The sequence below is a fragment of the Panonychus citri genome, unplaced genomic scaffold (assembly GCF_014898815.1).
Source record: "Panonychus citri isolate SS breed McGregor unplaced genomic scaffold, ASM1489881v1 Contig00125, whole genome shotgun sequence".
Taxonomy (NCBI): Eukaryota; Metazoa; Arthropoda; class Arachnida; order Trombidiformes; family Tetranychidae; genus Panonychus; species Panonychus citri.
Genome location: NW_026515530.1, coordinates 21,836 through 49,502, shown reverse-complemented (window position 1 = coordinate 49,502; position 27,667 = coordinate 21,836). Strand labels below are relative to the sequence as shown.

Here is a 27,667-nt window from a genome sequence, read left to right as displayed (position 1 = left end):
AAAACATGCTAAGAATCTTCAATCAATTCGTGACCAAGTGATTCCTTATCTAGTGATATGTGAACAATTAGTTGGTACTAATCTAATCATGCAACTAACAGCTCTTGGTCTCCAAAAGGATGAAATCGATCTTCTCAGACCTAAGATGAGGGAAATTACCCAATTCTTTTCACCTTATTATGAAACTCCATGCTCATTGAGCTTAATAGCCTTCCTTGTTTTCAAGGGATTCACCATTAAAAGTGGACCACATTCACCCGCTGTTGAAGCAATAGTTTCATGTCAACTTTACATGGCCTTTTGGCAAGAGATTGAAAGAAAATGTGGATTCATTGGTGATGGTATTCATAATAAGAATCAAGATTCAACATGTAACAATCGACGAGTCGCTAGAGTTTTCGATATTTACTCAACAAGAGTTAAAGAAAAGAAAGCCGAATGGCCTAAAAATTGGAATTATTTTACTCACTATGGACCTAAAGGTGAACCTTTTTACGATTATGATAAATGTGCTGTACCAACGGAGGAAAATCCACTTCCACTTCCAGAAGATTTTGGAATTCATGTTAGTGAAGTAGATCCAGGAACAGATGAATGGAATCAAACAAACAATCAAATTATTCCATATAATCGTAACAATGGTGGTCAATCAAATACTCAATTAATTGAACAGAAGAGTAATCTAATCAAAACTGGGGCACTGAAGGGTAGCCTTTAGCTCATCTGATTCAATTATTTTCTTATTTTCTTAATCACAATTAACTGAAACAATTTAATTATTTTCTTAATTCACTTTAATTAACTTTAGTTTAATCACAATTTAACGACAATTAGTTGATTATGGGTTGTGTTTAATCACAAGTTCAATGTATTGACTTCAACCGTTTTTTGACTATTGTCATTTTCTAAGTAAATGGTTAACTAGACTATCGTCGCGACATAACCTTATGGGTTTACCATTTATGGAAGTTGTTTTTGTATAACTAAAGTTACCATTTTCCCAAGGGTTCAAAATGTGAGCTTATCACTAATGAGATAAGACTTTTGCCTTTGACTCAATTAATAATTTCCTTTTGTAAACTGAAGTTAAAAAGTAAGACAAAAATCTTCCTCTTTCTTTTTCTCTTCGAAAAACCAATTTTATCTTCTCTGTCTTTTTCATTATCTTCTCTTTCTTTTTGTCTTTAAAAATTCATGTTGATTGAATTAACAGCAGAGATAAAGTTTTACAATGAAAACGTTAAGATCACTCTAGTGAAATTAATAATTATAATTGTACTTTACTCTCTAAGTTTAATTAGATTCAATTTTCTTGATTTTGTTTTTATCAGTTTTAATTACAATTGTAATTTGATTATATCATTCAACTAAAGTTTCAGTTAACCAATTTCAATTTTCAATAAACTTAATTACATGCTTACTCACATTGTCAGAATCCTGAATTCGAATCTTAATTATAATCTGTGTTGTGGACAGATTGGAATTCTTGATTGTTGTGAACGTTACTTAAGTAAATTCATTTGGAACTTTCAATATTAATCGTTAGATTAATCTTTAATCCTTTCGGATAATCAATAATCATTTCTTACCCTGTGATCTTTAGATCTAATTCAATACGAATTACCTTTGTTTCTCATTCTTATTACTTAAGATTTCCTTTTAATAAGTTTTCTTATTAAATTTTCCTCACAAAATAATTAATCCAAAATCATCATGATAAAAATTAATAGATTTCAATGAGAAATGTTAATCTAAATGTTTAATGTTTTCACAACCGTTAATTGTACAACAAGAAAAGCTAATTGTTAAAGATTAGAACTAACTAACTAATTAATTGTTTACAATTATCTTTTCTAATTAAAAAGGTTTCCTGGGTTCGTCAAAAGGATCTACATATTATCTCCGCTGGACCTTACATATATACTTCAGATCAACGGTTCGAGCCGAAGCACGTTGAGAATACCGATGAATGGTATCTCCATATAAAGTATATCCAAACAGAGGACACTGGTACCTACGAATGTCAGATCAGCACGGAGCCGAAAAAAAGTTTACCCTTTTACCTTAGTGTTATTGGTAAGTTAATCGTTTCGAGTTGTATCAATTTTTCAAGTTCCGTTTTCGATAATATCTTTGCTTTGTCAATTCTTAGCATTCTCAGCAACTATTATTATTATTATCTGAATATCAATCATACATTTTCATGAGCAACGATGATAACATAATTATGATAACATTTTCTTGTCTGTTATTAAATTATCAATGAGTTTGCCTTGATTATCAACATGAAATTGAATCAATTCCTAATTTGATAATAATAACAATGAAGAGGAATATAAATAAAATTAGATTAGATTTAGATGAATCTGAATTAGTGAGAGTTATCAAATTAATCTATTAATAAGTTTATTAATATTTAGAAACTTTTTTTTCATTCGACAAATTAATTTAATTAATTCCTCGATCTAATTTGAACTAATTTAATCCATTGAAAGTTGTTTAGCTTTAATTATCGTTGAACAATTTGAGCAAATTTTTTTTTTCAGTAAAAGATATTAATTATTATCATAATATTACTTGGATAGGGGACTAATTATAGTTAGCTAATTAGCAGAAGCATTTTTTTTATTGAAACATTGTTTGGTTTGTGTTAATTAGATTAACCAATTGAATAATTAACACTTGATTCTGATGATGATAATAATAATTAATGGGAAGGAGGAATTAAAATTAAATCAATAATTTGTTTCAATGGTTTCAAAGTTTAATTTACCTTTGGGGTTAAATTGAATCTGTAAATGTTGAACTAATTTTACTAATTGTTGTTTACCTTTTTCGTTTAATTTAATCATCCATTTGATTGTAGAAGCTAAATCAGAGATATTGGGAGGACCATCAACCTATTATCAATCAAAGGATACAATTAATTTAACCTGTATAATTAATCAAACAGCATCACCACCAATGTTTGTTTACTGGTTTAAGGATAATCAAGTTTTAGGCTTTCAAAGTCAAACTGTTAATCCATCAGATTCACGGGTTAAAGTGTCAACAATTAAAGGTCCAATTACGATTAGTACACTTGAAATTCATAATTCCCGTTCATCTGATTCTGGTAATTATTCTTGCCGACCAGTACCACAATACGCTGATCCGGCCAACATAACGGTAAATGTGCTTAATGGTGATAATCCAGCGGCGATGCAACATTCAAATCATTTTTATAAATCAAATCAACAATTTAATCAACATACACTTCTAATGGTTGGTTTAATCAGCTCAAGTTGTACTTGGTGGTATTGGATCACATTTCATGGTGTTTTCAGTTGATTCATTTGCAATTATATCATCAACATCATCAACAAAATACCAGCTAGTTAATACTAAATGATGATGATCATCATCATCATCATGAACATAAACATGGTCATTATTATGATTCACAAGGAATCTTGTTATTATGGTGATAATGATGATCATTATTAGGCATCGTCATCAAAATGATTATGATGATGATTAAGGAAGAGGTAAAAATAACTGATAAATTGTATTGGTCATCTTGGAAACTTATATGATGATGATGGCCAGTATTCAGCTTCCAACTCGAATAAATTGTTTCGTATATAAAAGTGACCTCTACATAATTATTAGATCTTATTGGAAGATGGCAATTTTTTTATCTTCATCATCATCATCCTCGAAATTTGCTCCAAATTGTTATCATTTCTTTTTCATTTTTCTTCCTTGAATTATGATAACTTTCAATTCCCGATTCTCGATTCCGATATCTTCCACTGGCCATGGTCACTTCATCATCTGATCAACTTGTATTCTCTAAACCTTCAGGGCTTATTGACTTTTTTTTATATACTTTGACTTGAAATTTTTCCTCATGATGATGATGATTATTAACTGGACTTGGTGATGGTCAATCTTCAGGATGATGATCAAAATAATGATGAACTTTTTTTTTCCTTCTCCATGTTGGTGGGGAAAAAAAGGAATTAATTTACTCTGTGCCTTTTAAATCAACAATTTTCTGTCTACTTAAAGATTAATTAACAATTTAAATGTAAAATTATAAATATAAATCAACTAATTAATGAATAATTAATTGATAATCCATTGGAAATTCATTTGTATTTGATAACAATTAATGATTCATTTGATAGTGAAAATTTTGGCAAAAATTGGCAAAATCATTTGTCTCTAAGCAATTGTAATCTTCTAATTGTAAAATAACAATTAATCAATGAAGAAAACATCTCACAATAAATGATTAAACTTTTTACTTAATTAACATTTTGTTCAATAATTTTTTATTTATCAAACGAAATTCAACTCAGATTAAAAATCGATTTTTAGTTCGATTAATAGTTTGTTTTCTTTTTCTTAAATCGATTTGAACGCCTGGTCATTTATTCAGTTTAATTTTAGTTTTGATTTTCATTCTTGTGATTAATTGTTACTCTTTTATGTTTAATAGAAATTTTCTTAATCGAACTTGTTTTATCGGCTACTACAATCAACGGTGTTCCATCAAAATGTCCAACAATCCAGAGCCCAAAGTGATCAGTATCTCACCAATTGGCTCTTCTGGATCAGCTTATCTTAAACCGATCAGATTAAATTATACACTTGTAAGTAGATTTAATTGTTTTGTTGGTTAATTAATTGATGTAATTGTTTCTGTTTTAATCAATTTTTTAGGATGGTAACAAACAATTAGCTTGGGATTGTGTCAAAGCTCATGACAGTGTTGGAATCATATTGTTTAATAAGGATAGAAAAAAATTAATTTATGTTAAGCAATTTAGACCTTCATTGATTATCTCATCAGCGAAAAATTTTGACCTGGAAAAGGGGACAATTGAAGTTGACCCAGCAATTAATGGATACACTTTGGAAATGTGTGCCGGGATCATTGATAAACCAGGTAATTAGTTGATACAATTTTGAAAATAATCGGTCTTTAAAATGATGAATTCTGTTAATAAATTTTGTTTGTTTTGGTTTTTTTTTGTCTTTAGGTTTAACCATTGAACAAATTGCCAAGGAAGAGGTTCTTGAGGAAACGGGTTATGATATTCCCGTTAGGTTAGATTTTTGATTAATTCGCAATAATCAATCTATTATCTATTGGTTAATCAATAACTGATTATATTCTTATTTCTCTTTTTTATTTAGTTCTCTTCAATTTGTCTGTTCGTCACGTTCCAGTGTTGGATTACAGGCTTCACTTCATGCTATTTATTTCGCCGAAGTCACGTGAGATTTTTTTCTCTTTCTTTCTCTCTCTCATTAATTAAACCCAAGTGATTATCGTGTTTAGCTTTAATTGGCTCTAATTACAAGAATTTCTTTACACTTTCTATTTTACCTTTTCCAGTGATTCACAACAAAAAACACTCGGAGGTGGAATAGACAATGAAAGAATTGAAGTTGTTGAGTAAGTTAATTGATTTGGAAAATTTTCTTTTCTTTTTTCTTTGAAATTTAATTCGTTTAAACCAATTCATTCTCTCATTTTCTTAAACTATTAGGTTAACAATTGAAGAATCAAGGAAATTACTTTGGTGCCATGATCGGGATTCACCTTATTCACGACCTGCTCATATGCTTTTAGGCTTATCCTGGTTTCTTCTTGAACATTATCCCAAAAACTATTCATCATAATTATAAGATTAACAGATGAAGTTCAATTACTAAAATCAATTCAACAACTTTAATGATTTTGATTTTCTGATGAGCACTTGACCATTTATTTTAAACAGAAACATTTAGCTTAAAATTTTACTTGAATATTTTCAAATACCGTTAATTGTTTACCATGATTAAAACAAATTCCTAATCAATTTGATTCAAAAGATTCACTTTAACTCTTGAAACTAATTCCAATTTTCGGGAAAATCGAAAATCGATTTCGTTTCATTTTTAAAATCGATCTTTGGTTCGATTATTCTCAACAAGGTCAACACAAACTGTCAACAAACTGTTTTCCTTTTCAATTGATTTTCCTGTTTAAATTAGTTAATTAAAATGACCTGTGATGACAAAAGCTCAGGGGATAAACCCTGTTGTAAAGGTAAACAAGCTAAATTGGTGACCATCGATCAGGTAAGTTACCTAAAAATTACGATTTAATTTCAATTGATGTTGATTTTGATTTTGTTTCTCTCCTTCGGTTGTTTTTGATTTGATTTTTTTAATTTCTTTCTCCAATTTAGTTACCTTTATATGGTAATCCATACCCACCAATGGATAAAATAGAAACTGGTGAACGAGGAATGATTGAAGAAGGAATTGGAACCGTTCGAGTTGCTATAATGGAGAATCTTAAATTTCTTGATGGTTTCACTGGTCGAGCAAAGGAAATTTTTGAAACAGCCAAAGCTCATTCAATGACCACACTTGATTATATTACCGATGAAACCAACACTGTGCCCAAAGCATTGGCAATTACTGGCAGCGGATTATTTGGCCTTCTTTTAGCATCTAGACGAGGTTTCTTCAAGAAATTACTCTACACATCAGCTGGTGTTGGAATCGCTACCGGAGTTTGTTATCCAAAACAATCGGAAGACATTTTAGATTTAGCTGGTTATGTTGTTAAAACTAATTACGAGAAAATTGTTGCAGCAGCGAAATCATCATCTGAATCACCTCCTTCCAAAGAGAATTAGTTCCAATCAAATTTCCAGAACAATTAACAACAATCAATCACTTTAAATCTCAAGCAAACTACAACAATAACAAAATGATGAGATGTTAATACAAGTAGAAAAGCTTAAAGATTAACCAATCATCTCGATTTTGTGTAAATTCAGTTAAAAAAAATATTTCGTTTACAATAATTGTAATCAACCGATTGTGTAAAAATTAAAGGAAAACTAAATTTAATTGAAATTTATTCTCATGTTTCAGTTTACCAGAATTGACCCAAATTCACTTTTAATTCAACAACGAAAACAAAACATTATTAACCACTAGAATAAATTGTGATCTAAGTGGAAAATTATTTATTCTAAATTTCCATTTCCACCAATTAACTAATTAACTAATTCACTCGGTTGATTAACCCAAATGATTAAAACGAAATTACCGCTCAATTTGTTTCTTCGCTTCTCCATAGATGGAGCTGTTTATTTTCTTCCGGTTCCGTTGAAAGAAAATTTTTCTTGGTTAAATTGAATCGGTTATTTTTGGTAATTAAATTAATTTAGTTTTTGTTTTCTAAATTGTTCTCTTTTTAGTTAACAAAGTTAATTTAATTATTTAGGATGGCTAAGTCAAAGAATCACACCAATCACAATCAAAGTAAGTTCTTAAATCTTATATTAATTGTTATTCAAAATCTTGATTCTATTTTGTGTTCTTTATTAACTAAATGTCTTTTTTTTCTTTTGGTTGTTTTCTCATTTGATTGTTTTCCTGTTTTTTTGCCTTGGTGTTTTAACTTGTAGATCGTAAAGATCACAGAAATGGTATCAAAAAGCCCAAACGATTCAGAAAGGAATCAATGAAAGGAGTATGTTGATGATTTGGATTCTTTTTTCAACTCTTTTTCTACATGTGGTTTTCTGTTTGTATTAACTGTGGATTTTGTTCTTTTTTCTCTTATTCTTTTTCTCTCTCAGGTTTGCCAAAAACTTCTTCGTAATCTTAGGTACGCTCGTAATAAGAATAAGACAAAAGCTGAACTTGCAGCTATTCGTTTAAAGAGAGGAATCGATCAACCTAAGCAGAAAACAGTAGTTAAAACCGTGGCACCAACACAGGCTGTTCCAGCTAAAGCATAGATTGTTTTCAATATTTCTTCTGAATCTTTACACAAACTGTAAAACACCAAAATATAAATTAATTTTCTCGATTCGTAAAATAAATCACTATGATTCGAGAATGTTATACCTTTTTTTCATTCTAAATTTATTTCCGTTATCGTCGATTAAATGAAAACAAACTTACCGCGATTCTTTTCTCTTTATCCCCTTACCCCACCAGATGTCACTCTCTCCGAATTTCCTGTTCCGTTGAGTTGAATCATTTGCCATTTTCTTTGTTTCCAAAACAATTTGTTTTCCTTTATTTGGTTATCAACTTTTACTTTCAATTTTCTAACAATTGGAATTTAATTAGCTTTTCGATGATGAAGTATAAAATTTTGATCCATTTAACTCTTAAGTAAATTGTTGTGATTCTGTGGTCATGGGATTGTGTATCTGTCGTGATTGGCTTCTTAAGGAACGAAGCTCATTTACACCTGTCAGAGATTCTGATGAGCGCGCCAACCCTAAAGGGGATCGTTTCTTTCCTTTTAGGTCTTCCCTTCCGACAACCACCACCGCCACTGTCTGTACAACATCTCAAGTGAACACTAGCCAGCCCATTGAGAGAATTAATTCCAATAATCATGCTACAGTTGATGAAGACCGTAGTCTTGGTGGGGAAATTTCCTATAATAAGATCTCAGTGAGAGAGCCGTTGTCAAAGGTATTGGCGGAACGAGCCATTCTTGAGCATCATTATAATGAGGTTGACGGGGAAGGGGAGTCATGTTTTTATGAAGAAATCGCTGGTGCCACAAACACTTCTGTCACATCGACCATTGATGATGGTAAATTGGGAAGACAGTCAAGTGATGAAGCGGATGTAATAACTGACCCTGGTTATGAGGTTGTCAATTTTCATCAGCATAAAAGTGAACCTTGTTACGCTGTTATAGATAAAAGCCTTAACAATTCTGGTGATGATGAAGTTGAATCAGCAGTTATCTCCGTCCAAGGGAAATCTATTGAAAGAAGACAATCGGATGATGAAGATTATTCAACAGCTGATCCTGGTTATGAAGTTGTCAATTTCCATCAACAAACAAGTGAACCATGTTATGCAGTTATAGATAAAAGCGTCAATAGTTCTGGAGATGGTGAGATTGGTTCTGCTATAGTTTCAGTTGCAGGAAAACCAATTGATAGAAGGCCTGTGATGATGAAGATTATTCAACAGCTGATCCTGGTTATGAGGTTGTCAATTTTCATCAGAAAAAGAGTGAGCCCTGTTATGCAGTTATAGATAAAAATGTCAACAATTCAGGGGATAGTGAAACTGGATCAGCAATTATATCCGTTCCTGGTAAACCAATGGAAAGGAGACAATCAGATGATGAAGACTACTTAATAGCTGATCCTGGTTACGAAGTAATTAATTCTCAGAAAAGTGAGCCCTGTTATGCAGTTATTGATAAGAACATCAATCGACCAGAAGTTAATAGACCTTCGAAGTCACCGGTCACTTCACCTGTACATATTGTTAAAGTAACTCGACAGTCGACTGATGATGATGAAGATTCAATCGCTGACCCTGGTTACGAAGTGATCAACGCCCATCAACAAAAAAGTGAACCTTGTTATGCTGTTATTGATAAAAATCCTAATACAAGTTCAAGTGCAAATCAAACCTCAATTACAACTACTAGACCTTTAAATTCATCGAATGTCTCTACTGTACATAGAATTAAAGTTACGCGACAATCGACGGAAGATGATTATGATGATGATGCATTTGCTGATCCAGGCTATGAAGTAATCAATTCTCATCAATCTAAAGGTGAACCATGTTATGCGGTCATCGATAAAATTACAAACAGTTCTGGTCCAAATTCAATTGGTGGACCTTCAAAATCATCATCGATTTCTCCAAATGTACAGATAGAAAAGTTAATAAGACAATCGACCGATGATGATGACGATTTATTTGCTGATCCCGGTTATGAAGTAATCAACAATCACCATAAGAAAAGTGAACCTTGTTGATTGTTATTTCAAACAAAAACATTATAAATTGTCAACTGTTCTGTATTTTTGGTTTTGCATCGAGCTTTAATCATCAATAACAACGTTTCGGATACAATATGTTGTGATCATGAGGCCAACTTTAAATCATAACCGAACTTTTTTGTATAATTATCTTTTACACATCATTTTTTTCTAAATCCAATCTAACGGATTAATGTTTGCTATCAAAAATGATTATTCATGCATATAAATTGTATCATTCATCTTTTTTTTGTCACAATTTTTGGTTGTTTGTAATTTTTTTTGTATTTATTTGGGTGTTTGTTTGAATCAGGACAATATTAATGGTTGATGATGATCCCAGAGAGATAGAAGGAAAAACATAAGACTAGTGAAGTAACAATTTATGTTTGCTTGATGTTGGTGTGCAAAAAGTGTTGAAAAGAGAAAATGAAGAGAAAGTAGAAGAAGAAAAGTGGAAGAAGATGACAAGAAGATATTACATGTATTCAGAGTTAATCTCTGTCCCATTGTAACGTCAATAGTTTAGAGGACAAAGAAGAAAAGAGAAATCAGTGAATTGGTGAGATACTGATGATACATGTTAATGATGATGGTGGTGATGATGTCGATGAAGACCTAACATAGTAAGTAAAGAGAGAGAGAGAGAGAGAGAGAGGGAAGGAGGGAGATGAAGATAACACAGGATTAAAGGAGTGAAACTTAATTCTTGACATCCCAAGGAGCAATTTAACAATTTGTAATAATACAATAAAACTCCTTCAAAATAAAACTTTTCAGAAAAAAACACAATCATCTTCAAACAGATAATGAAATCAGTGAATTATAATGTTCCATATTGCGTTTGAGAATATCCGAACAAGGTCCAAGGAGCCTTTCGAATCGAGCTCGATCAAGTTTGACACATTTTAGTGGTCCACTGGCAACTACGGTAGCAGCTCGAGGTCGATCCAAAAGTAAAGCGATCTCACCGAAATACTTTCCTGGTCCAAGCCTACTCACTTCGGTTTGGGGTTCATTGTCTACTCGACGTTGGTACACAATCGCTGTACCATCTTCAATAATGTAGAAATCATCTCCAGGTTGACCTTGTTCAACGATAACTTCACCGTCAGTATAAATTACTGGTTGCAGAGCATCAGCTATGGTCAATTTTTCCCATTTATCAAGACTCTCTGTTCCGATCATCATAGTAGGTGGTGATTCAACAAAAGTTCACCGGTTGATTAAAGATGAAATAGTGATTGATGGAATAATCAAATACGATGATTATTTAAAAGTGACCATGGCGATGATGATGATTGTTTGATGTGAAGGTGAAATGAAAAATAAAGATAAGAACAATTAAAACAATAGAACAAATCAAAAAAATTAAACACTCTCATATTTTATATCTTTCATCATTTAAGTATCGTTTTTTCCTGCTGTTTATCATCATCATTTTTTCATTCTTTCTGATAACTTACCAAACAGGGAAATCTTGTTCAAGAATTCTTCGTACAATTTCCTCTTTCTAATAGTACTTCCCATAAGGATACGTCGATATGTGTCTCTATCAATGGCCCATAATTTACAATCTACTTTGGCTCTGACTGTAGCTGCTCTTGGTGTTCCATAGATAAGAGCTAATTCACCAAAGCTTCCGCCTTCAATGATGGTTATTACTAGGTTATTGTTGACAAATACCTAAGAAGGAAAGATAAATTAAATAAGAGAGAAAATGTTACATCAATAAAAGCCAAAGACATCGATGATGTTACGAAAAAAAACTTAAGGTAACTATGGAAGTGAAAAGTAATGGAAAGGAAAAATATTGAGTAATATGATTTTTTGACCTGAATCAATGAGTAAAAGTCAAAATCTGAAATCATGTAGAGAAAATCGCATCTGAATAAAATCAATCAGTTGGATTTTAAGGAGAAATAAAACTTTCAAAGAGAAAAGAATAAACTAAACGACGGAAGAGAAAAGAAATTGGTATGGAAATGGATTGGAGAATAATCAGAATAGGGAGAGAGGGGAAGAAAAGAAGAAGAGAATTGAAGATGAATGTGATTACAGTAAACAAAAAGAGAAAGAGAAAGAGAGAGGGCATGAGAAAAGAGAATTAGAAAGACAGAGAAAGGAAATAAAAAAGACAGAAAAGAGAAGAAGAAAAATAAGAGTGAGACTGAGACGTCCTTGGATAATCATGGTTGTTTTTGGTGGAAAGAAAGAGAAAAGGAAAGAGATAAATAGAGGGAGAGAGAGAGAGAGAGAGAGAGAAAGATGCAACATTGAAGGTAAGAAATATCTCATTGGAGCTTTATAAACACAAGTACACAACACAATCCACAATGCAAATGGTACTTAATCTCTCAATTAAATTAATTGATTCCAATCAATTTACCTCGACTTCACCCTCATCAATGATATAAAAATTGTCTCCTTCATCTCCTTGTTTAATTATGATTTCATCTTGTTTATGAACAACAGGAAACATCGCATCAAATATTTCGCTTCTCTCTCCTTCATCCAGATGCTTAAAAAGTACATTCTTTTCAATGGCTTTTGAGAGAGCAGCCATTGTTTTGTAGTCTTTGGGAACAACCTGGTTGATAGTGTTGATAATCATGATGATGGTGATAATTTTGACGGCGGTATGGAGATGATGATCGTCATGATGATATGTTGATATTATCGATGAATGAACCATGAAGGAGAAATACAAGTGAAGAGAGAAAAGCAAAAAAAAGTGAAAAGAGAAAGAGAAAGAGAAAAGAGAAAAAAGAAAGTTACAATTAATGATGTGGTGGTAGTTAAATGGAATAAATGTCAACTAGAAAATAACAATTAAAGAAACAAAAAGAATCAAATCAAAGACAAATTAATAACGTTAATCAGGTCAAATTAGAGGACGAATATTTCACTAAACAGAGAAAGATATGTTTAGATGAGCAAATTCGTTGAAAAAATGAAAATGAAATTATCATTTTTCTCTTCTCTTGTATTATTATTCAGCTTGATGACCGGAGATGATTAATGATCAATGAATAGACAATCAGGAACACAATTAAATATTATTCTTTTATAGTGATAGCCTTGCTTGTTTCTTTCTCTGTTTTCATTAAGATGAGTGTTTATAAAGATAGAGAGGGAGATATTTCTCTGGGTATTAACCATGTTAACAGTTCCAACCTTTTTAACATAAGTTGTAGCATCTTCTTCAGAATATGTTTCAGCGCTTACAGCACCACGTCGAGTCCTTTGAGCAATTGTTGGGACTGGGGATACATCGTCTTCCCTTTCATCACCGGGAGGTGAGATTGGTGCTTTATTCTGTTGCTGCTGTTGACGGTGAAGAATTGATTCCTCCTGTGATGATAACAATCCGATAGAAGATGAGGTTGAAACAGAAGATGTAGATGCAGATGGAATTTTACATTTAGAATATTGGCCGTCCATGATTAAGAGGGAAAGAGAGAAAGAGAGAGAGAGAGAAATGATTATTTATACACAGAATATAAAAGAGAATAGAATTGTAACAACGAAAGAGGAAAGGAAAGAGAAGAGAAGAAAGAGAAACCAGAAAATGGTGGTTGGTATTAAGGTTAGTTAATAATTGAATGTATGTAAGGTACTGATAGAGAGAAATGAAAGAGAGATAGAGAGAGAGAGAGAAAGTGGAAGTTGTGGTTTTGTATGGTTAGAGATTGGAAGAGAGAGAGAGAGAGAAGGAGAAAGAGAGACAAGGTGAGATGAGATGAGAAAAAGAGAGACACATATAAATATTGATGATGGCGATGATGATGAGGTTAAATTAATGAGAAATAATTAAAACAGAATATTAAATAAAATAGAAAAAAAAACAAGAGCAAAAAAAGAAAATAAGAGAAAAATTAACCAATGTAACTAAACATTGGATACCCTGTTTATTTGGGTAACAGGGTCAACTGAATAGTTAGAAAGCTAAATGGTATTTCTTACATAGAAAATGAAATATTGAAACAGAGGAAGATAAGAAAGAGAAAAAGAAAGAGAAGATTTTTCATCTTCTTCAGTAGATTGAGAAAAAAATAAGGTTAACTTTTGGCAACATAAACCATTTTTTTTCCTCTAACATCTTAACATTAATGAAGATAATAATGTAAGAGAAGATGATATTTTCTGTCTTTCTTTTGGGTTCCAAACTCTTGTTTCCTTCATGTTCTCTCTTTCTTACATTATTTTCATAGTTGTCTCAAAGTATTGGTCCTCTAATTATGTACCAATAGAAGAAAAAAGAAAGAAAGGAAGAGAGAGAGAGAGAATCTTGAAAATAGAAAAGGGAGAGACACACAGTATATATGAAGAGAATTTTGGGTTATTTTATCGACAGAGAAAAAAGACAGAGAGAAATTTTGAAAAATGGGAGAATAGAAGAAAAAAAAGGAAAGAAATTAATCAGAGAATAAGAGGAATAGGAAGAGAAAGAGAAGAGAAAAGAAAATGGGTGAAAGAGAGAGAAACAAAATACTGACCTTTTCCAATTTTTGGAAATATTCTCGGAGAAATTTAATTGGATTCTCTGGACGAGATACACATAAACTAACGATACATTCTTTCAGAATTCCTTGGATATTATGTCGCTGAACATAAGCCTCACACTCTCGGCGACTTGCTTCCTCTTCCATCATGTAAATATCAGAGAAAGTGAGAGAGAGATGAAAACACGAACAATAATCAACAATATTAGAATATGAGCTTTTTATTTTTCTTCATATCAACAACTACGTTTCCATCTCACCCTCTCTCTCTCTCTCTTTCTTTCTCTTTCTCTCTTTCGACCTTTCTGTCTGCAATATTTTCTCCTTTCTTTTCTTCTCTTACATTTACATTCTATTCTTTTATTCAATTTCTTTCTATTTTCCTGTCTTCCTTTTAATTCTCTTTCTTCCTTCTCTCTCAATCTCTCTCATGCTTCTGCTCAATTATTTTATCTCCATGATTATCCAGTTACTCTTGAGAATTTATTCTTTCCCTTTCTCTCTCTCTCTCTCTTTCTCTTTGGCTCCGAGTTTGAATCAACAGTTTCGTTGAAAATCAATCAATAAATCGTTGAGCTGATTAGTTTTTTTCTTCTTCTTCTTTTAAATTGTGATCGTTTACTTGATTAATTTTCTTAAATTGAGTTTTCAGTTAATCAGATTTTTAACCTTTCCAATTTTTCTTGATTCTCTTTTGTTTACACATTAATTAGTTTTTCTCTTAATTGTTTACTTTAAATTGTAATTTTGTTAACAATCTACGTCACTAGAGTTTCAGATTATGTTAGAACGTTAATCAGCCCAGTTGATTACGTTGATTAGAATATCGAAAATTATTGAAATCATTTGATTTTCTATTAATATCACAATTGATCAACAACAATCGGTTGAGGTCCAAGGAGAATTGAAATTTTCTTAATTCTCAGAAATTAAACTAATTGTTACTCTTGATAACTTTTCTCAAGATTGAGGCTGAAAATTAACTCGCGATAATTTACTAATTGGATGAATTATTTTAAATTATGATAACCTTGCTGGAAGCTTTTTCTTTTTACAATTTGTTTAAATTGAGAAGAAAGTGTAAAGAGATCGGGCAATCAGTTAATTGTAAATGATTTAGAGGACAATGATTATTGTGAAAGAAAAGTAATTAAATTTCTGTACGAAAGTTTAAGAAAATATTCAATCAAGGGAATTTTAATCAGCATAGGAATCGTCAAGGGATTATCACAATTTAAATCGAGTTCTGTCTTAATTTGGGAGTATCAACATGCAAACATGGAAATTAATTAATTGTTGTTACATAAATGGATAATATTAGAAAAGAAAGTCATAAGAATAAATTGTTAATTCTATCAACTTAATTTTCCATTCTCAATTTTTGGCATAAAAAGGAAACAATTTAACTGTTATGATTTGTTACTTAATGAATTTAAATCATCAAATTAAACACTCGTAATCAAATAGAAACATTGATTCCTAATAGAAATTAATTAAATGTAATAAGATAAACTTTGTTTTTGTAATGATACTTCAAGAAAAATGAAAGAGTCAAATCACTAATTAAAAAGTTTCCTCTAATTTGATGAGCGTAAACATTTCTTTATATTAAAATAATGTAATTGTAATAAGTTACTAGAATAATATATTTAATCATTCACAACAATTAAATATATTAAACATTCAGTAAGATAATACAAAAACATTGGAAGGATGAAAATTTTCTGACGATGATTAGATAAATCAAATTAGAAAACTATGCCTGATGAATCGGTGGTGTGTATGGATGAGAGAGAGAGAGTTAGATTTTGGATGATTAATGGAAAATTACAGATGATGAGTGGTATTGACTCTGGACAGCGCTGGTTTGCGACCTGATTTGGCGAGAGCGAAACTTGGTTCTGAGAAACCTTTTCCAACCATGAAGGTTGTCGATCGACGTGTTTTTTTGAGAGCGGGAGGAGTTAAGGCTAAATCGATACCAGTTGATTGGATGTTACCATTGTTGATATCAACGAGAACTGTTGATTTCCGTGGTCGTGTCACTCTACGGACGCTTGTTGTTCGGCAAAGCATTCGAGCTCTTCTCGGTTCAGGTATTGGTGAATCTTCAATTGATCCTGATAATGATGAGGCTGGAGATTGTGGGATAGACCGACGATATGGAGGAGCAGTGTTGTTGATTACCACGGGTGAAAACGCTCTAGATGATCGGGTTATTGGTGTACTCATAGATGGCTGTTGATTTGACTTTTGGCAACTTTCCTTTGATCTTTCATCGTGAACCTGAGAGATGGCAGCTCGTAAAATTTTCGATTGTTGAGGTTGTTGACGATAACTGATAGCTAATTGTTCCAATTTTTCGAGTGATTCTATTTGTGGACGGTTCATCATTCGATAAATATCACTGCATATATTAAGTATTTCACCGCCAAAGTAAAGTTTACAAATGGTTGTCCAAGGACTAAGAGTTTTGATGTTGAATAAAAAGCTAACCCCGATCTCTCCTTTCTCGTGAAAAGTGAAAAATGGATAAATGTTTTCACCATAAGGCATCGAATCGTGTCCCAATGCTCTACCAGCTCGAGCGATTAATTTTCTTTTCACTTGTTTACTCTCATCGTCGTTTTGTCTCATAATTTCGGCTAATTTTTGAAGTGATGCGAGTTGCTTGTCATTTTCGTAAACAATACTATCAATTGAAGGATGATAAACAGGAATTGATGTTGGCGAGGTATAAGCACTTGACATGCCTGACGGTGATTTATTTGCTGCAGGTTGATTTGCAGGACGAGTATGATTAAGATGATTACCAAATTCACTTTCAGAATCCATGTCCATTTGCTTGGATCCGCCACTTCGACGAACCGCAACAACGGCAAGATATTCTGATCTTTGTGTGTTAACCGATGATCGTGTTGTGGGTGTTGATGTGATCATCTTTTTGGCTGAACCATTATTTGTTTTTGCTGCTGCTTCTACAAGGACATGTCTATAAATTTGCTGGTATAAACCAAGGTTTTCTTCACCGAAAAATTTGAGACAAATGAGAGTCCATGGGGTAAGATCAGGAGTATCGAAAAGTAGAGTAACACCAATGTCATGATCTTCATGAAAGGTAAAAAAAGGCCGCACACTTGCTTTGTTAGGAAGCTCATCTCGTCCAAGAGTAACTCTAAATCGCTCATAAAGATTAGAAGCAGTTTTACTACTCAAAGGTCCTCCTGATTCCAGGATTGAGAGTAAATTTTTAGTAGCCTCTAATTGTGCTGGTCGATCAAAAAGAATACTTTGAGCAACGACTAAATTTGGCTCTAATGGTGAGCCTTCTTGAGAATCATAAGTAGCTGATTCAAAGCCAGAAGAATCTTGAGTTGATTGTGAAAGTGGAATCGATGATCCAGTTGATTGTCTGGTAGTTCCAGTCGATTGTTTTCGACCTCTTTTTGACTTTGATACACTCGAAGTCGCAGCGGGTTTTGATTTAGGGGTAATTCTTGGTTTGGAAACACGACCACTTCTGGTCCTAACAACTTGTAAACTATTAATGTCAACAATGGCATCACCTTCATTCAACTTATACTAGAAAAGAAAAATTAAAGAATAGAAAAAAAAGTTAATTAGAAAAAAAAACAAGAATCACAAAAACTGAAAACAAAGAAAACAAAATAAATAGAATAGAAAAAGAAAAAACAACAAAAATCTTACCCGATCTTCCAAAGAGTCAATTAATCTCGTGAATTGATTGTAATTATTTTCTTTCGCATGCTGAAGGGAACTCATAGTGTTAGAATTAAAAACATGCAATCCAATTAATAAAAGAAAATTAAATCTAAATTAAAAACAATTAAAAGAGAGAACAGAAAATCTTGAGAAAAAAAAGAGAAAGAAAATTTTACCGCCAAAAAGAATCACGTGTCTGGTTGACAATCGAACATCGATTCAAGTGAATGTATCGAAAGTTAATTACAATTAAAACCGAACCGAATTAAAAAGTCGAAGAAGAACAATTAACTTTATTGAAAACTATTAATTGTAGTAATTAATTAGTCAAAACTTTCTAATTGAACGACTTTTAAAAAAGGGAAAAGATCATTTCAGTTAATTTGTTTTCGGCAATTTAATAAATCATGAGACGAATTGTTTTTGTTTAATTAATGTTATTGGCAATTTATTTAAAATATCATATTGACACTCGCAGAGTGAATGATGATTATTTAAAGAAAAAAACGGTTTCTGAAATTAAGTTGATTGTTGACTTGAGCATTTTATGGTTTTTCCTTTGATTATGATTCCTCTATTACAATTGACCAGTGTGACTACAGTTAATTAACAATTAAGTCAATCGGTTTAAAGAATTAGACATTAATTCATTAAATTGATTGTACAGAATTAGAAAACAAGGGATTTTTCTCTGATGATTTTGATTTATTTTAACAAAGTTAATCTTTTAAAGGGTGAAAATCAGCTAATTGTTTGTGTGGTTTAAAAAAAATAACATTGATGATAATTTATGTTGATGAAGTGATGGTGATGATGAAGATGAAATCAGGATGATGATGAGGTTTTTGTTTGTTAATGAATGATGATGAGTTTGAAACATGAGAGTTTAATTCAGATAATCCAGCTACCATTTTGTTGATTGTTTATTAAAAAAAGTTTTACCAAATGATGATTTATGTAATTAAATGGTTAACATTTACCACCATCCTTGGGGCTCGGACCAAGAGTCGCTGCTTGGCCATGAGGGTTCAGACCATGAGGGTTCAGGCCAGGCTTGGACGGTCTTCTTGATGACTCTGTTGTGTTTGTCATTGTGAGGATTAAAGGGAGAGATTAAGATTAGGATTAGGATTGTTCAATGGAGGCTAATCGAGTTTTCTTCGGACATCTTGAAATACTTACGGAACTGGAACTGGGAGTGGGAGTGGAATGGGGAAGATGTACTTTTTCTTGGATTTAAGGAGAAGGGCAAGAGCGGCGAGTTTCTTGATTTTCATGAGTTTCCTTCGTGAGGCCTCATTTCCTGATGGAGCGAAAGTAACAAGGATGATCATGATGGCGGCGATCAAGAGACAGATTGTGATTGAACGCATTCTGTGTTATAAATGGTAAGAAGAAGAGGAAGAACAAGATAATTAGAGAGAATCCCAAAGAAATGAGAGAAAAAATTAAAAAGAGAGAAAGAAAAGTTTTCGAATCACATTCAATTCACTGAATTAGAACTAAATGAACACAAATCACGAATGTCAAGAGTAATCCAAAGTTGTGGTGGTAATAATTATGTTTAGATTAACACAGAGTAACAATTAGTGAATTGAATATTGATTGAAACACTTTCATTATCTTAATCTTACTTGATGTTGGTTGTAAGAGGTTATCCTTTTGGAGATGAAACTAAAACAAGTTGTTGATTGTTGTTTGTAAAACTTGAGATGATTGAATGGTGATGTTGATCAAGTGGTCATCACTTTTATACCCAAAATTTGAGTCGGAAGGATCAACCCAGAGAGAGAGAGAGAGAGAGAGAGAGAGAGAGAGAGAGAGAGAGAGAAAGTAAATTAGGTCTAACGGTAAATGATTTAAGGGGGAAGATCATCAAGAGATGAAAGGTGAAAAGGGATGAGAGAGGTTACTGGTGGTGGAGATCATGATGACGAACCTCCTCCTCCTTCTTGTTTTTTTCATCTTCTTGGACTTTCCATCCCTTAGTTCAAGTTTTCTGCGTCTTTCACCCTCAGGCCATTTTATTTTCTTACTTCTGGATCAGGTAAATGTTATTTTCTTTTCTGCGGAAGTAGGTTATATATTATCTATCGCCATGATACTGTTTATATATTCAGCTTCACTTAAATCACGAATAACAATTTGGGCGAAAAAGATTCTCAATAAGAATAAGCTATAAAAGAAGAAGAAATCAAAAAGAAAGAAGAAAATTTACCCTCAGGCTATTTTATATTTTCTCTTTCTTTTCATCCTTTTACTTTCTCACCTTTTTCTTTCACCATCAACATGAATATTCAGCTAATCGTTATTCCTTAAAGATGAACAAATCACTTTCACCTTTTGCTCAACATTCCAATGACATCTAATTGGGATCAAATCAGTTGATCATGTCAATGATTAGCAATAAATCAAATTAATCTCGATGAAAACCCAAAGAGAAACACAGAAAAAGATGAAAATTCCTAAATCAGCTGATTGAACTCTCCAAACTTAATCTCATTTCTCTTGATTAACCGGAAGAAAATGAAGATGATTTAATACTCGAAACTTTTTAATCTCCCATTTATGTTAATTGTTGTTAACATTTATCATTCCAATTCCATAAAATCAGTTTAATCAACACTAATTAGAAACAATTTAACAAGAAGAAGTTCAATCAAAATCAAACATAATGTGAATTCATTTTTGCCCTTTTTTAATTGTCCTTCTTTTCCCCAATATACTTGATTGTGATTAACTTACGAGAATTGATCAGCAATTAACAAGCTATTCCAATCTCTTAATCTTTTTTTCATCAAAATTAACTGACTAATTGTTATTAGCTCAATAAAACAATCAAGATTGTCAAACTATGAACATTGTATTCACTTATTGAATGGAGGATAATATTATTACAATTAAACCGATCAATTAAATCAATTGATTGTAAGTAAATATTTGGAAAGATTATCAAATTGTGAACGTTAATTAAAACTGACCAAAAGTTAATCCAATTTAAGAACCAAATCTAATCAATTAGCTTCATCTTAATCCATACCAATTGATTAGATTCAATAGTTGATTGTTTTTTAATTCTCATTTTAATTTCATACTTATTTACAATCTAAAATTGACAATTAACTTTACTAAGAATATACAAATTGTTGTAAATTAATTGTTACTCTGACAAAGAAATGTAAATGTTTGTAGATCTTAAAATACAATCATAACCACAAATATAATCAAAAGTAAATTAAATGACAGTTAATTATAATAATAAGTGGATAGTTAATGTAATCAGAAAATAAAAAAGTTCTACAATCAAAGTTAATCATCTTCTCATTAACTTCATCACTATTTCCACAATTTAAATCATTAAAATGTCTTCTCTCATAAATGTAATCTAACCCGAAGCATATCCAACAATTAACTAACTACTATTTAAGATTGAAATTTAATTTGCAACATTATTCCAGTTGATTAAGTGATGAAGATGATGAGGAAGCTGAAAAATTAGCAAACCTATTGGATTAATAAACAATTTAAGTTGATTAACTCAATCAAGATCAGTGAATGTGAACGTTGATTAAAAATCATTTAATCAAATTACTAAAATTAACAGTTAATTTAATCAACAATCATTAATGAAATATTAGATTATTCATTGTTTATCATGAGATGAGAGTTAATTATTATTATTATTGTTTAAATTGTACTTTGATTGTGATTAACCCGAAATAACATTCAAACTGTTAATTGTTAATGATTATCAAGATTGTTTTTTGTTTAGTTAAATTGACTTTAAACTTTAATGATGTTTAACTTTAATTTGATTAATTGTACAACTCGATAATTGACCAATTAAATGATGGACATTTTTGATTAACAACCACAAACATAAATTATCAGCAATTAATTGTCAGCCAAGTTTAAGATAATTATTGTTCTAGTTTACACTAATTGTTGGCAAGTTTTTGCTCCATAATTAAGAGATAATAATCAACAACGAAACTCAATTAATTGGTGAATTATGATTTAAATGATGTAATAACATTGATAATTAATTGAATAATTAAATAAAATAAAATTATTTCCCAACAATATCAAATTAAACTCTCACATTGATTCAAAGCCGGAATCAAGTTTAACAATTAAATTAATACATTAAATTAGTTTGTGTGTGTTTCTCGTTGGAGGAATAATTGTTTTAAATTGTTTAACCTTAATCAACGTTAGTTAACTGATTTAATTTCTCATCTTGCTCAAGGCTAATTCGCACAGGTAAATAAGTAATTGAATAACTTTCATCATCTTAATCGTTATCTTCATCAGCCCAGAGGAAGTACATTTCCACTTCCGGCTGACCGAGTGTGATCATCATTTAAGGAATCATCATCATGATTGTCTGTTAATTGTTACAATTTAAAGTGACACATTTGATGGTTTATACCTGACCTGGCCTGGTTTACAATTTGGTTAAATTAATTATCACACATAGAGTGCTGATTATAATGATGATCATTTAATGCCAATCAAATAAATTGAATTGTTTCATCAACTACAATCAACTAATCAGAATATATTTTCTGATTCTCATTCCGTAACCTTTAACAATTTAACCAATAACAATCATCTTAATCATAATAATAAACATTCAGATCAATAATTTAAATTGTGGTTGTAAACAATTACACAATCAATTAATGATCAGGGTAAGAAAACAGGAAGGTATTTATGTCCAAATCATCAACAATTGATTAATAAGTTAAGGTTAGTTAATCTTAATCATTTGATTTCCTTCTTGCTGATCAAATTGTTGCTGTTGTTGTCGTAGTTGATTGTAATCACTAAAATGGATTAATCAAATTTGATTGACATTCAATGTGGTATTATAATTATATCGCATCTGAAAAGTTAATTGTTTCCTCTTACTGGAAATCCGGAGAAATGTTAATTGTCGTTCCTGTAATTTAACAATAATCATCGTGATTATCATTTCTATCAGCCTCCATTTAACCAAATTAGTTGATTGTTAACCAAGAAAAACAATCTTAAATCAAACAATTAATATCAATCGCGCTCATCTCTTAATTTAACTTTTCTTTTCACCAGCAATAACGAAACAATTAAAGTCTCTTATCACGATTAGTGATAAAAAGTAATTAAATAACAATTTGATCCTGTAAATGATCATCTTGAATCAAGATTCTTGATGATAAATATGATAATTTAACCTTTAACCTCGTTGATTGTGATTTTAATTTAGTTGCAATTGTCCAATTGCACAAAACGAATGACTCTGGTAAAGAAAAGACAATCAAGATAGAATCAGAAATTAGAAATGATTTACAATTAAGAATAGAAAAATAGAATTGAATTAAGAAGAAAACAACTAAATTAACAAGTTATGTATCTTTTTGTTTTCTTTACAATTCAATATGATTTAGTAAATTGTTTTCTTCGTGGGAAATGATTAAATTGTTGTCACGAAAAATTTGATTAAACTTTTTCAATTGGAAAACGAGTTGGAATTAAATTAAATTTCGTATTATAACAACACCATCATCTCTCATTAATCGGGTTCCAAATCAAGTTATGTTAATCATCCTCTTCCTCTCACTTTCTTCCAGTGACCTAATTGTTTGTAATTTGTTTGTTAATTAACAATAATAATGACAAGTGCAGAACAAAAAAAAAGAGAATTTTTTTTAAATTTCTTTGATTAGTTACTTTTAGTTCTAAGCGGTGGCGCTTTGGTTGTTCTCTTTTCCTCTTTGTTTTTGTTTACATTTTTCTCTCGTTGATTTTTTTTTAATTTTCAATCTCATAGCAAATTAGTATTTCTTTTTTTGTGTCATCAAGGATCGCTTTTTGTCAAAATGTCGATTCAACAGAGACCAGTATCTGAACTAATTCGAGGCTCTGATTTTCCAGAGGATGAGCCTAAAAAACGTTCACGAGAAGATTTTAAAAAGGAAAAGGAATTGGAGGAATTGCGGAAAGCGGGTACAGTTCCAGCTCTTGTCGATGAAGATGGTAAAGACATTAACCCTCACATTCCACAGTATATTTCCATCACCCCTTGGTACTATGGCTCTTCTGGACCAACATTAAAACATCAGCGACCACAAGATGAAAATGCATCCAAGATTGCTCGTGTTGATGAATGGTACCAACGAGGAACAACAAACAAAATTGCTACCAAGTATAGACCTGGAGCTTGTGAGAACTGTGGAGCCATGGGACATGATCGAAAATCTTGTTTCGAAAAGCCAAGGAAGATTCCAGCCAAAGTATCGGGGATTGTTACAGCTCCAGATGACGTCGAGGTAGCTAAACTTAATTTAGATTATGATGGAAAAGAGATCGGTGGAATGGCTATCGTCCTCAGATGTACAAAGCCGTTGTTGATGAATACGAAAAACTTGAAGAGGCAAAAAAAATACTAAAAGAAGAGAAATTAAAAGAAGAATTGGTCGAAAAAGAGGTAACCGAATCTAAAGAAAAAGGGGATTCGGATTCTGATTCCGATGAAGAAGATAAATACGCCGATCATATTGATATGCCTGGTACAAAAGTAGATTCTAAACAAAGAATTACTGTGAGAAATCTTAGAATCAGAGAGGACACAGCCAAATACCTTCGAAATTTAGATCCTGATTCTGCTTATTATGATCCGAAAACTCGTTCCATGAGAGACAATCCTTATAAAAATACATCAAAAGATCCTTCTGATCTTCCTTATGCTGGTGAAAATTATGTTCGATTTTCAGGTGATGCTGTTAAAGTCGCACAAACTCAATTATTCGCTTGGCAGGCTCGAGATAAAGGTGTTGATATTCACCTTCAGGCCGAACCAACAAAAATGGAAATCACTCGCAGAGAGCACCAAACCCAAAAGACTAAACATAAAACTTCAATAAAACAAAGCATCTTAGAGAAATATGGCGGAGAGGAATATCTTCAATCACCACCGGCCGAATTGGTTTATGGACAATCAGAGAGATACGTTGAATATTCTCGCGACGGAAAACCTAAAATCGAACCACCGAAGACGATAATTCGATCTAAATACGAGGAAGATGTTTATCCAAATAATCATACATCCGTTTGGGGCTCTTTTTATAACGTCAAGACTCAAAAATGGGGCTACAAATGTTGTCATGCGACAGTTAAAAACGCTTATTGTGTCGGATCAGCTGGAATTTCTAATGATGATTTAATTAAAGAAAATTTAATTCACGGTATGGATAAAGTGGAAAAGAAAAAAGAATCATCTACGCAAGAATCATCATCTGAAGACCGAACAACGGATGAGACAACAAATGACAATGACCCCAAATTGGTTATTAGTAAACAACGATGGTCAGAATTGGGACACAAGAAAAGGAAACGAGGAAATAATTTATTCCCCGTGGAAGATGGAGAGATGATAGATGATCGTAAAAGACCATACAATTCAATGAGTGCTTCTTATGAACCCACTGAGGAGGAAATTGAAGAATACAGAAGACAAAAGGGTCGAGAAGATGATCCGATGTATAAATATATTAATAAAAAATAAACTTTGACAAGGGAGCGATCAACATGATCGCTAAGTTTATACTCTCTCTCTCTCTCTCTCTCTCTCTCTCTCTCTCCTTGTAGCGCTTCAGGTTTTTCTTGAATGTTTGCATCAAAAAACGTGAATCGATTGTGTGATTATCTTCTCCATCACTTGATTATCATCATTACCTTTCAATCAAAAATTTAGTGGCCTTACAATTAAAGATAATCAATAGAATCTAATCCATCTCGAGTGGTCATCAAGCCTCAACATTGATCTTGAATGGTCAGACATCATTATCTGAATTGTTTCATAATTGTAAGTCAATTGTTGATTATTCCATAGGAATTGGTCAATACAATCGTATTGACCATTGATGAGAGATAATTATCGACACCATCATTTATTTTCGTTAATTGCTGGAAAGAAGTAAACAATTAGCATGACTAAATCATTTGATTTCCTTATTATTACAATCCTTTTTGATTGATTAACTTAATTAATATAACCTGGATGTTGATTAATATACATGATACGGATAAGATATTTGGCAAATCATTGGTCATGATTGAAGTTTAATTTTTTGGTTATTACAAACGGTGAATAAATCATAAACAATTTAGTGTCTAGTTAATTGTTGTACAATTAGTAAATTAACTGCAAGTATTAAATTAGTAAAATACAAAAATAATCATCCAATAATCAAATGAGGTACAATTAAAGTTGTTAATGTAATTGATTGGAAAGATCTACAATTAACTAACTGTGCTGATAATAAATCACCAATTGTATTCAAATTAAAATAATGAAAATATAAATTATTTTTAACTTGATTGAGTTGTTTACAAATTGTTTTAAATCAATTGAATTCATGATACAATTTTTGATGATAATGTTAAAATTTTCAAATGATTTTGATAGATTGAAAATCAAATTGTTTAGATTAATTGTAAATTGGCAGATTAATCAACTGTTTTATGATGAATTGTAAACAATTCTTAATAATAATAATAATCTTTTGGCCTAAATCAATGAGGAAATGAGGTGTTCATTAAATAGAGATGATTAAAATTTGTTATTAATTTAGTAGATATTGATTACCATTTTTGTATTGATTAAATTGGTAAGCAAATATCACAAACACCAGTTGATTTAATTGTTATTGATGAGATTTCTTGTAAATAATAATCAATGATCATTTCTTTATATCAACTTTTACACTTTCACGTAATAACGATGGACTTAATTGCTTGAAAAACTGACCCATTTTATATTCAGGTTACATTAAATTTTGAAAACTGTAAGAAATTAAGATATAAGAGAAAGAGAAAGTAATTAATAATTAGTGAGAAAGATAAACAATGGATCAATTATTAATCAATCAACTAAGTTTAACCTTCCTGGTTTGATGAACAGGAAAGACTAAACTTGAACTTACCTGAATTACAATTGAACTTCAGATTTGACGGAAAAGATTAACATCTTTAATTGTAGATAAATTGTTGATAATGATAAAGGCAAACCAATAGTTAAACAACATAATGTGACCATTAGTTGGGTGATGATGTTAACAATTGAGAGAAAAAAAAATCATCCGAATGTCCAATAGAAAGAAAACAATTTACCTATCAGGTAATTGTTAATACAATTGAAACAATCAAATAAATCTTTTTCCTGGATGAATCGATAATTAATCAGCAACAATTAATAAATAATCTTTTCCATTCCCTGTTAATCTTTTCCTTTTCAGTCCAGTTATTAATGATGATTAAATAGTAGTTAATTACATAAACATCTCAAATCATGATTATCTCATATTTAAGGTATATATAATTGTTTCAACTTAACTGGTTAATTGTTCACATCATTCACATATCAGGTTATCCAAAATAAAATTTGATAGAGATCGAGGTTAACACCTTAAGGGCCTTAATGATGGCGATGATTACAGATGACCAGTAGTAGTAATTGAAGAAATGAAATGTCGTTACATTAATCATTACATCTCAATGAAAACGATTTCATTTCAATTCTTTAAATTAAATACCAACCAACTGACCAAATGGAATAAAACAAAAATAAATAAACATTTACCTTTA

The 27,667-nt window shown here is 31.3% G+C and overlaps 7 protein-coding genes across 7 annotated transcripts in view; 5 read left to right on the top strand and 2 right to left on the bottom strand.

Moving 5' to 3' along the window:
- The window catches only part of LOC128390703 (zwei Ig domain protein zig-8-like), a 110,388-nt gene extending 106,104 nt beyond the window's left edge, over nucleotides 1-4,284 (top strand). The window contains exons 3-4 of the mRNA XM_053350458.1: nucleotides 1,866-2,076; nucleotides 2,867-4,284. Of these exons, the coding sequence (XP_053206433.1) occupies nucleotides 1,866-2,076; nucleotides 2,867-3,330 (675 nt within the window). The 3' untranslated portion in view covers nucleotides 3,331-4,284. The remainder of the gene's footprint in view (nucleotides 1-1,865; nucleotides 2,077-2,866) is intronic.
- A 119-nt stretch (nucleotides 4,285-4,403) lies between these two features.
- LOC128390706 (uridine diphosphate glucose pyrophosphatase NUDT14-like) lies at nucleotides 4,404-5,855 on the top strand. Its single transcript, XM_053350461.1, has 6 exons — nucleotides 4,404-4,640; nucleotides 4,711-4,936; nucleotides 5,031-5,097; nucleotides 5,188-5,268; nucleotides 5,390-5,449; nucleotides 5,544-5,855. Exons 1-6 carry the CDS (start codon nucleotides 4,476-4,478, stop codon nucleotides 5,674-5,676), a joined length of 732 nt encoding a protein of 243 aa, XP_053206436.1. The 5' UTR covers nucleotides 4,404-4,475; the 3' UTR covers nucleotides 5,677-5,855.
- A 96-nt stretch (nucleotides 5,856-5,951) lies between these two features.
- Nucleotides 5,952-7,533, top strand: LOC128390708 (MICOS complex subunit MIC27-like). Its single transcript, XM_053350462.1, has 3 exons — nucleotides 5,952-6,117; nucleotides 6,228-7,317; nucleotides 7,464-7,533. Exons 1-2 carry the CDS (start codon nucleotides 6,040-6,042, stop codon nucleotides 6,681-6,683), a joined length of 534 nt encoding a protein of 177 aa, XP_053206437.1. The 5' UTR covers nucleotides 5,952-6,039; the 3' UTR covers nucleotides 6,684-7,317; nucleotides 7,464-7,533.
- A 275-nt stretch (nucleotides 7,534-7,808) lies between these two features.
- On the top strand, nucleotides 7,809-10,071 carry LOC128390709 (uncharacterized). The gene is made up of 2 exons (XM_053350463.1): nucleotides 7,809-8,937; nucleotides 8,976-10,071. Exons 1-2 carry the CDS (start codon nucleotides 8,206-8,208, stop codon nucleotides 9,807-9,809), a joined length of 1,566 nt encoding a protein of 521 aa, XP_053206438.1. The 5' UTR covers nucleotides 7,809-8,205; the 3' UTR covers nucleotides 9,810-10,071.
- LOC128390705 (cAMP-dependent protein kinase regulatory subunit-like) lies at nucleotides 10,072-14,601 on the bottom strand. The gene is made up of 5 exons (XM_053350460.1): nucleotides 14,312-14,601; nucleotides 12,990-13,166; nucleotides 12,202-12,402; nucleotides 11,279-11,498; nucleotides 10,072-10,987 (listed from the first exon to the last, which is right to left on the bottom strand). The coding sequence occupies exons 1-5, from the start codon at nucleotides 14,465-14,467 to the stop codon at nucleotides 10,611-10,613; spliced, it is 1,131 nt and encodes a 376-aa protein (XP_053206435.1). The 5' UTR covers nucleotides 14,468-14,601; the 3' UTR covers nucleotides 10,072-10,610.
- Nucleotides 14,602-15,486: 885 nt separating this feature from the next.
- Nucleotides 15,487-18,211, bottom strand: LOC128390704 (uncharacterized). Its single transcript, XM_053350459.1, has 2 exons — nucleotides 18,026-18,211; nucleotides 15,487-17,899 (listed from the first exon to the last, which is right to left on the bottom strand). Exons 1-2 carry the CDS (start codon nucleotides 18,098-18,100, stop codon nucleotides 16,145-16,147), a joined length of 1,830 nt encoding a protein of 609 aa, XP_053206434.1. The 5' UTR covers nucleotides 18,101-18,211; the 3' UTR covers nucleotides 15,487-16,144.
- A 5,580-nt stretch (nucleotides 18,212-23,791) lies between these two features.
- LOC128390663 (pre-mRNA-splicing factor SLU7-like) lies at nucleotides 23,792-25,623 on the top strand. The gene is given in 2 exon segments (XM_053350416.1): nucleotides 23,792-24,376; nucleotides 24,379-25,623. Coding segments are annotated over 2 exon segments (1,683 nt in total). The 5' UTR covers nucleotides 23,792-23,901; the 3' UTR covers nucleotides 25,587-25,623.
- Nucleotides 25,624-27,667: the final 2,044 nt, after the last annotated feature.

Bases quoted from the DNA above. Each gene is read 5' to 3' on its own strand.
- LOC128390706 (XM_053350461.1), top strand. From the start codon at position 4,476: ATGTTTAATAGAAATTTTCTTAATCGAACTTGTTTTATCGGCTACTAC. The intron at 5,098-5,187 runs GTTAGATTTTTG...TTTTTTATTTAG, and splicing joins GGTTATGATATTCCCGTTAG to TTCTCTTCAATTTGTCTGTT. The intron at 5,450-5,543 runs GTAAGTTAATTG...TTAAACTATTAG, and splicing joins GAAAGAATTGAAGTTGTTGA to GTTAACAATTGAAGAATCAA.
- LOC128390708 (XM_053350462.1), top strand. From the start codon at position 6,040: ATGACCTGTGATGACAAAAGCTCAGGGGATAAACCCTGTTGTAAAGGT. The intron at 6,118-6,227 runs GTAAGTTACCTA...TCTCCAATTTAG, and splicing joins AATTGGTGACCATCGATCAG to TTACCTTTATATGGTAATCC.
- LOC128390709 (XM_053350463.1), top strand. From the start codon at position 8,206: ATGGGATTGTGTATCTGTCGTGATTGGCTTCTTAAGGAACGAAGCTCA. The intron at 8,938-8,975 runs GCTATAGTTTCA...AATTGATAGAAG, and splicing joins GAGATGGTGAGATTGGTTCT to GCCTGTGATGATGAAGATTA.
- LOC128390705 (XM_053350460.1), bottom strand. From the start codon at position 14,467: ATGATGGAAGAGGAAGCAAGTCGCCGAGAGTGTGAGGCTTATGTTCAG. The intron at 12,403-12,989 runs GTTGGAACTGTT...ACTATCAACCAG, and splicing joins CTACAACTTATGTTAAAAAG to GTTGTTCCCAAAGACTACAA. The intron at 11,499-12,201 runs GTAAATTGATTG...TTTCCTTCTTAG, and splicing joins TTGATGAGGGTGAAGTCGAG to GTATTTGTCAACAATAACCT.
- LOC128390704 (XM_053350459.1), bottom strand. From the start codon at position 18,100: ATGAGTTCCCTTCAGCATGCGAAAGAAAATAATTACAATCAATTCACG. The intron at 17,900-18,025 runs GTAAGATTTTTG...TTTCTTTTCTAG, and splicing joins TTGACTCTTTGGAAGATCGG to TATAAGTTGAATGAAGGTGA.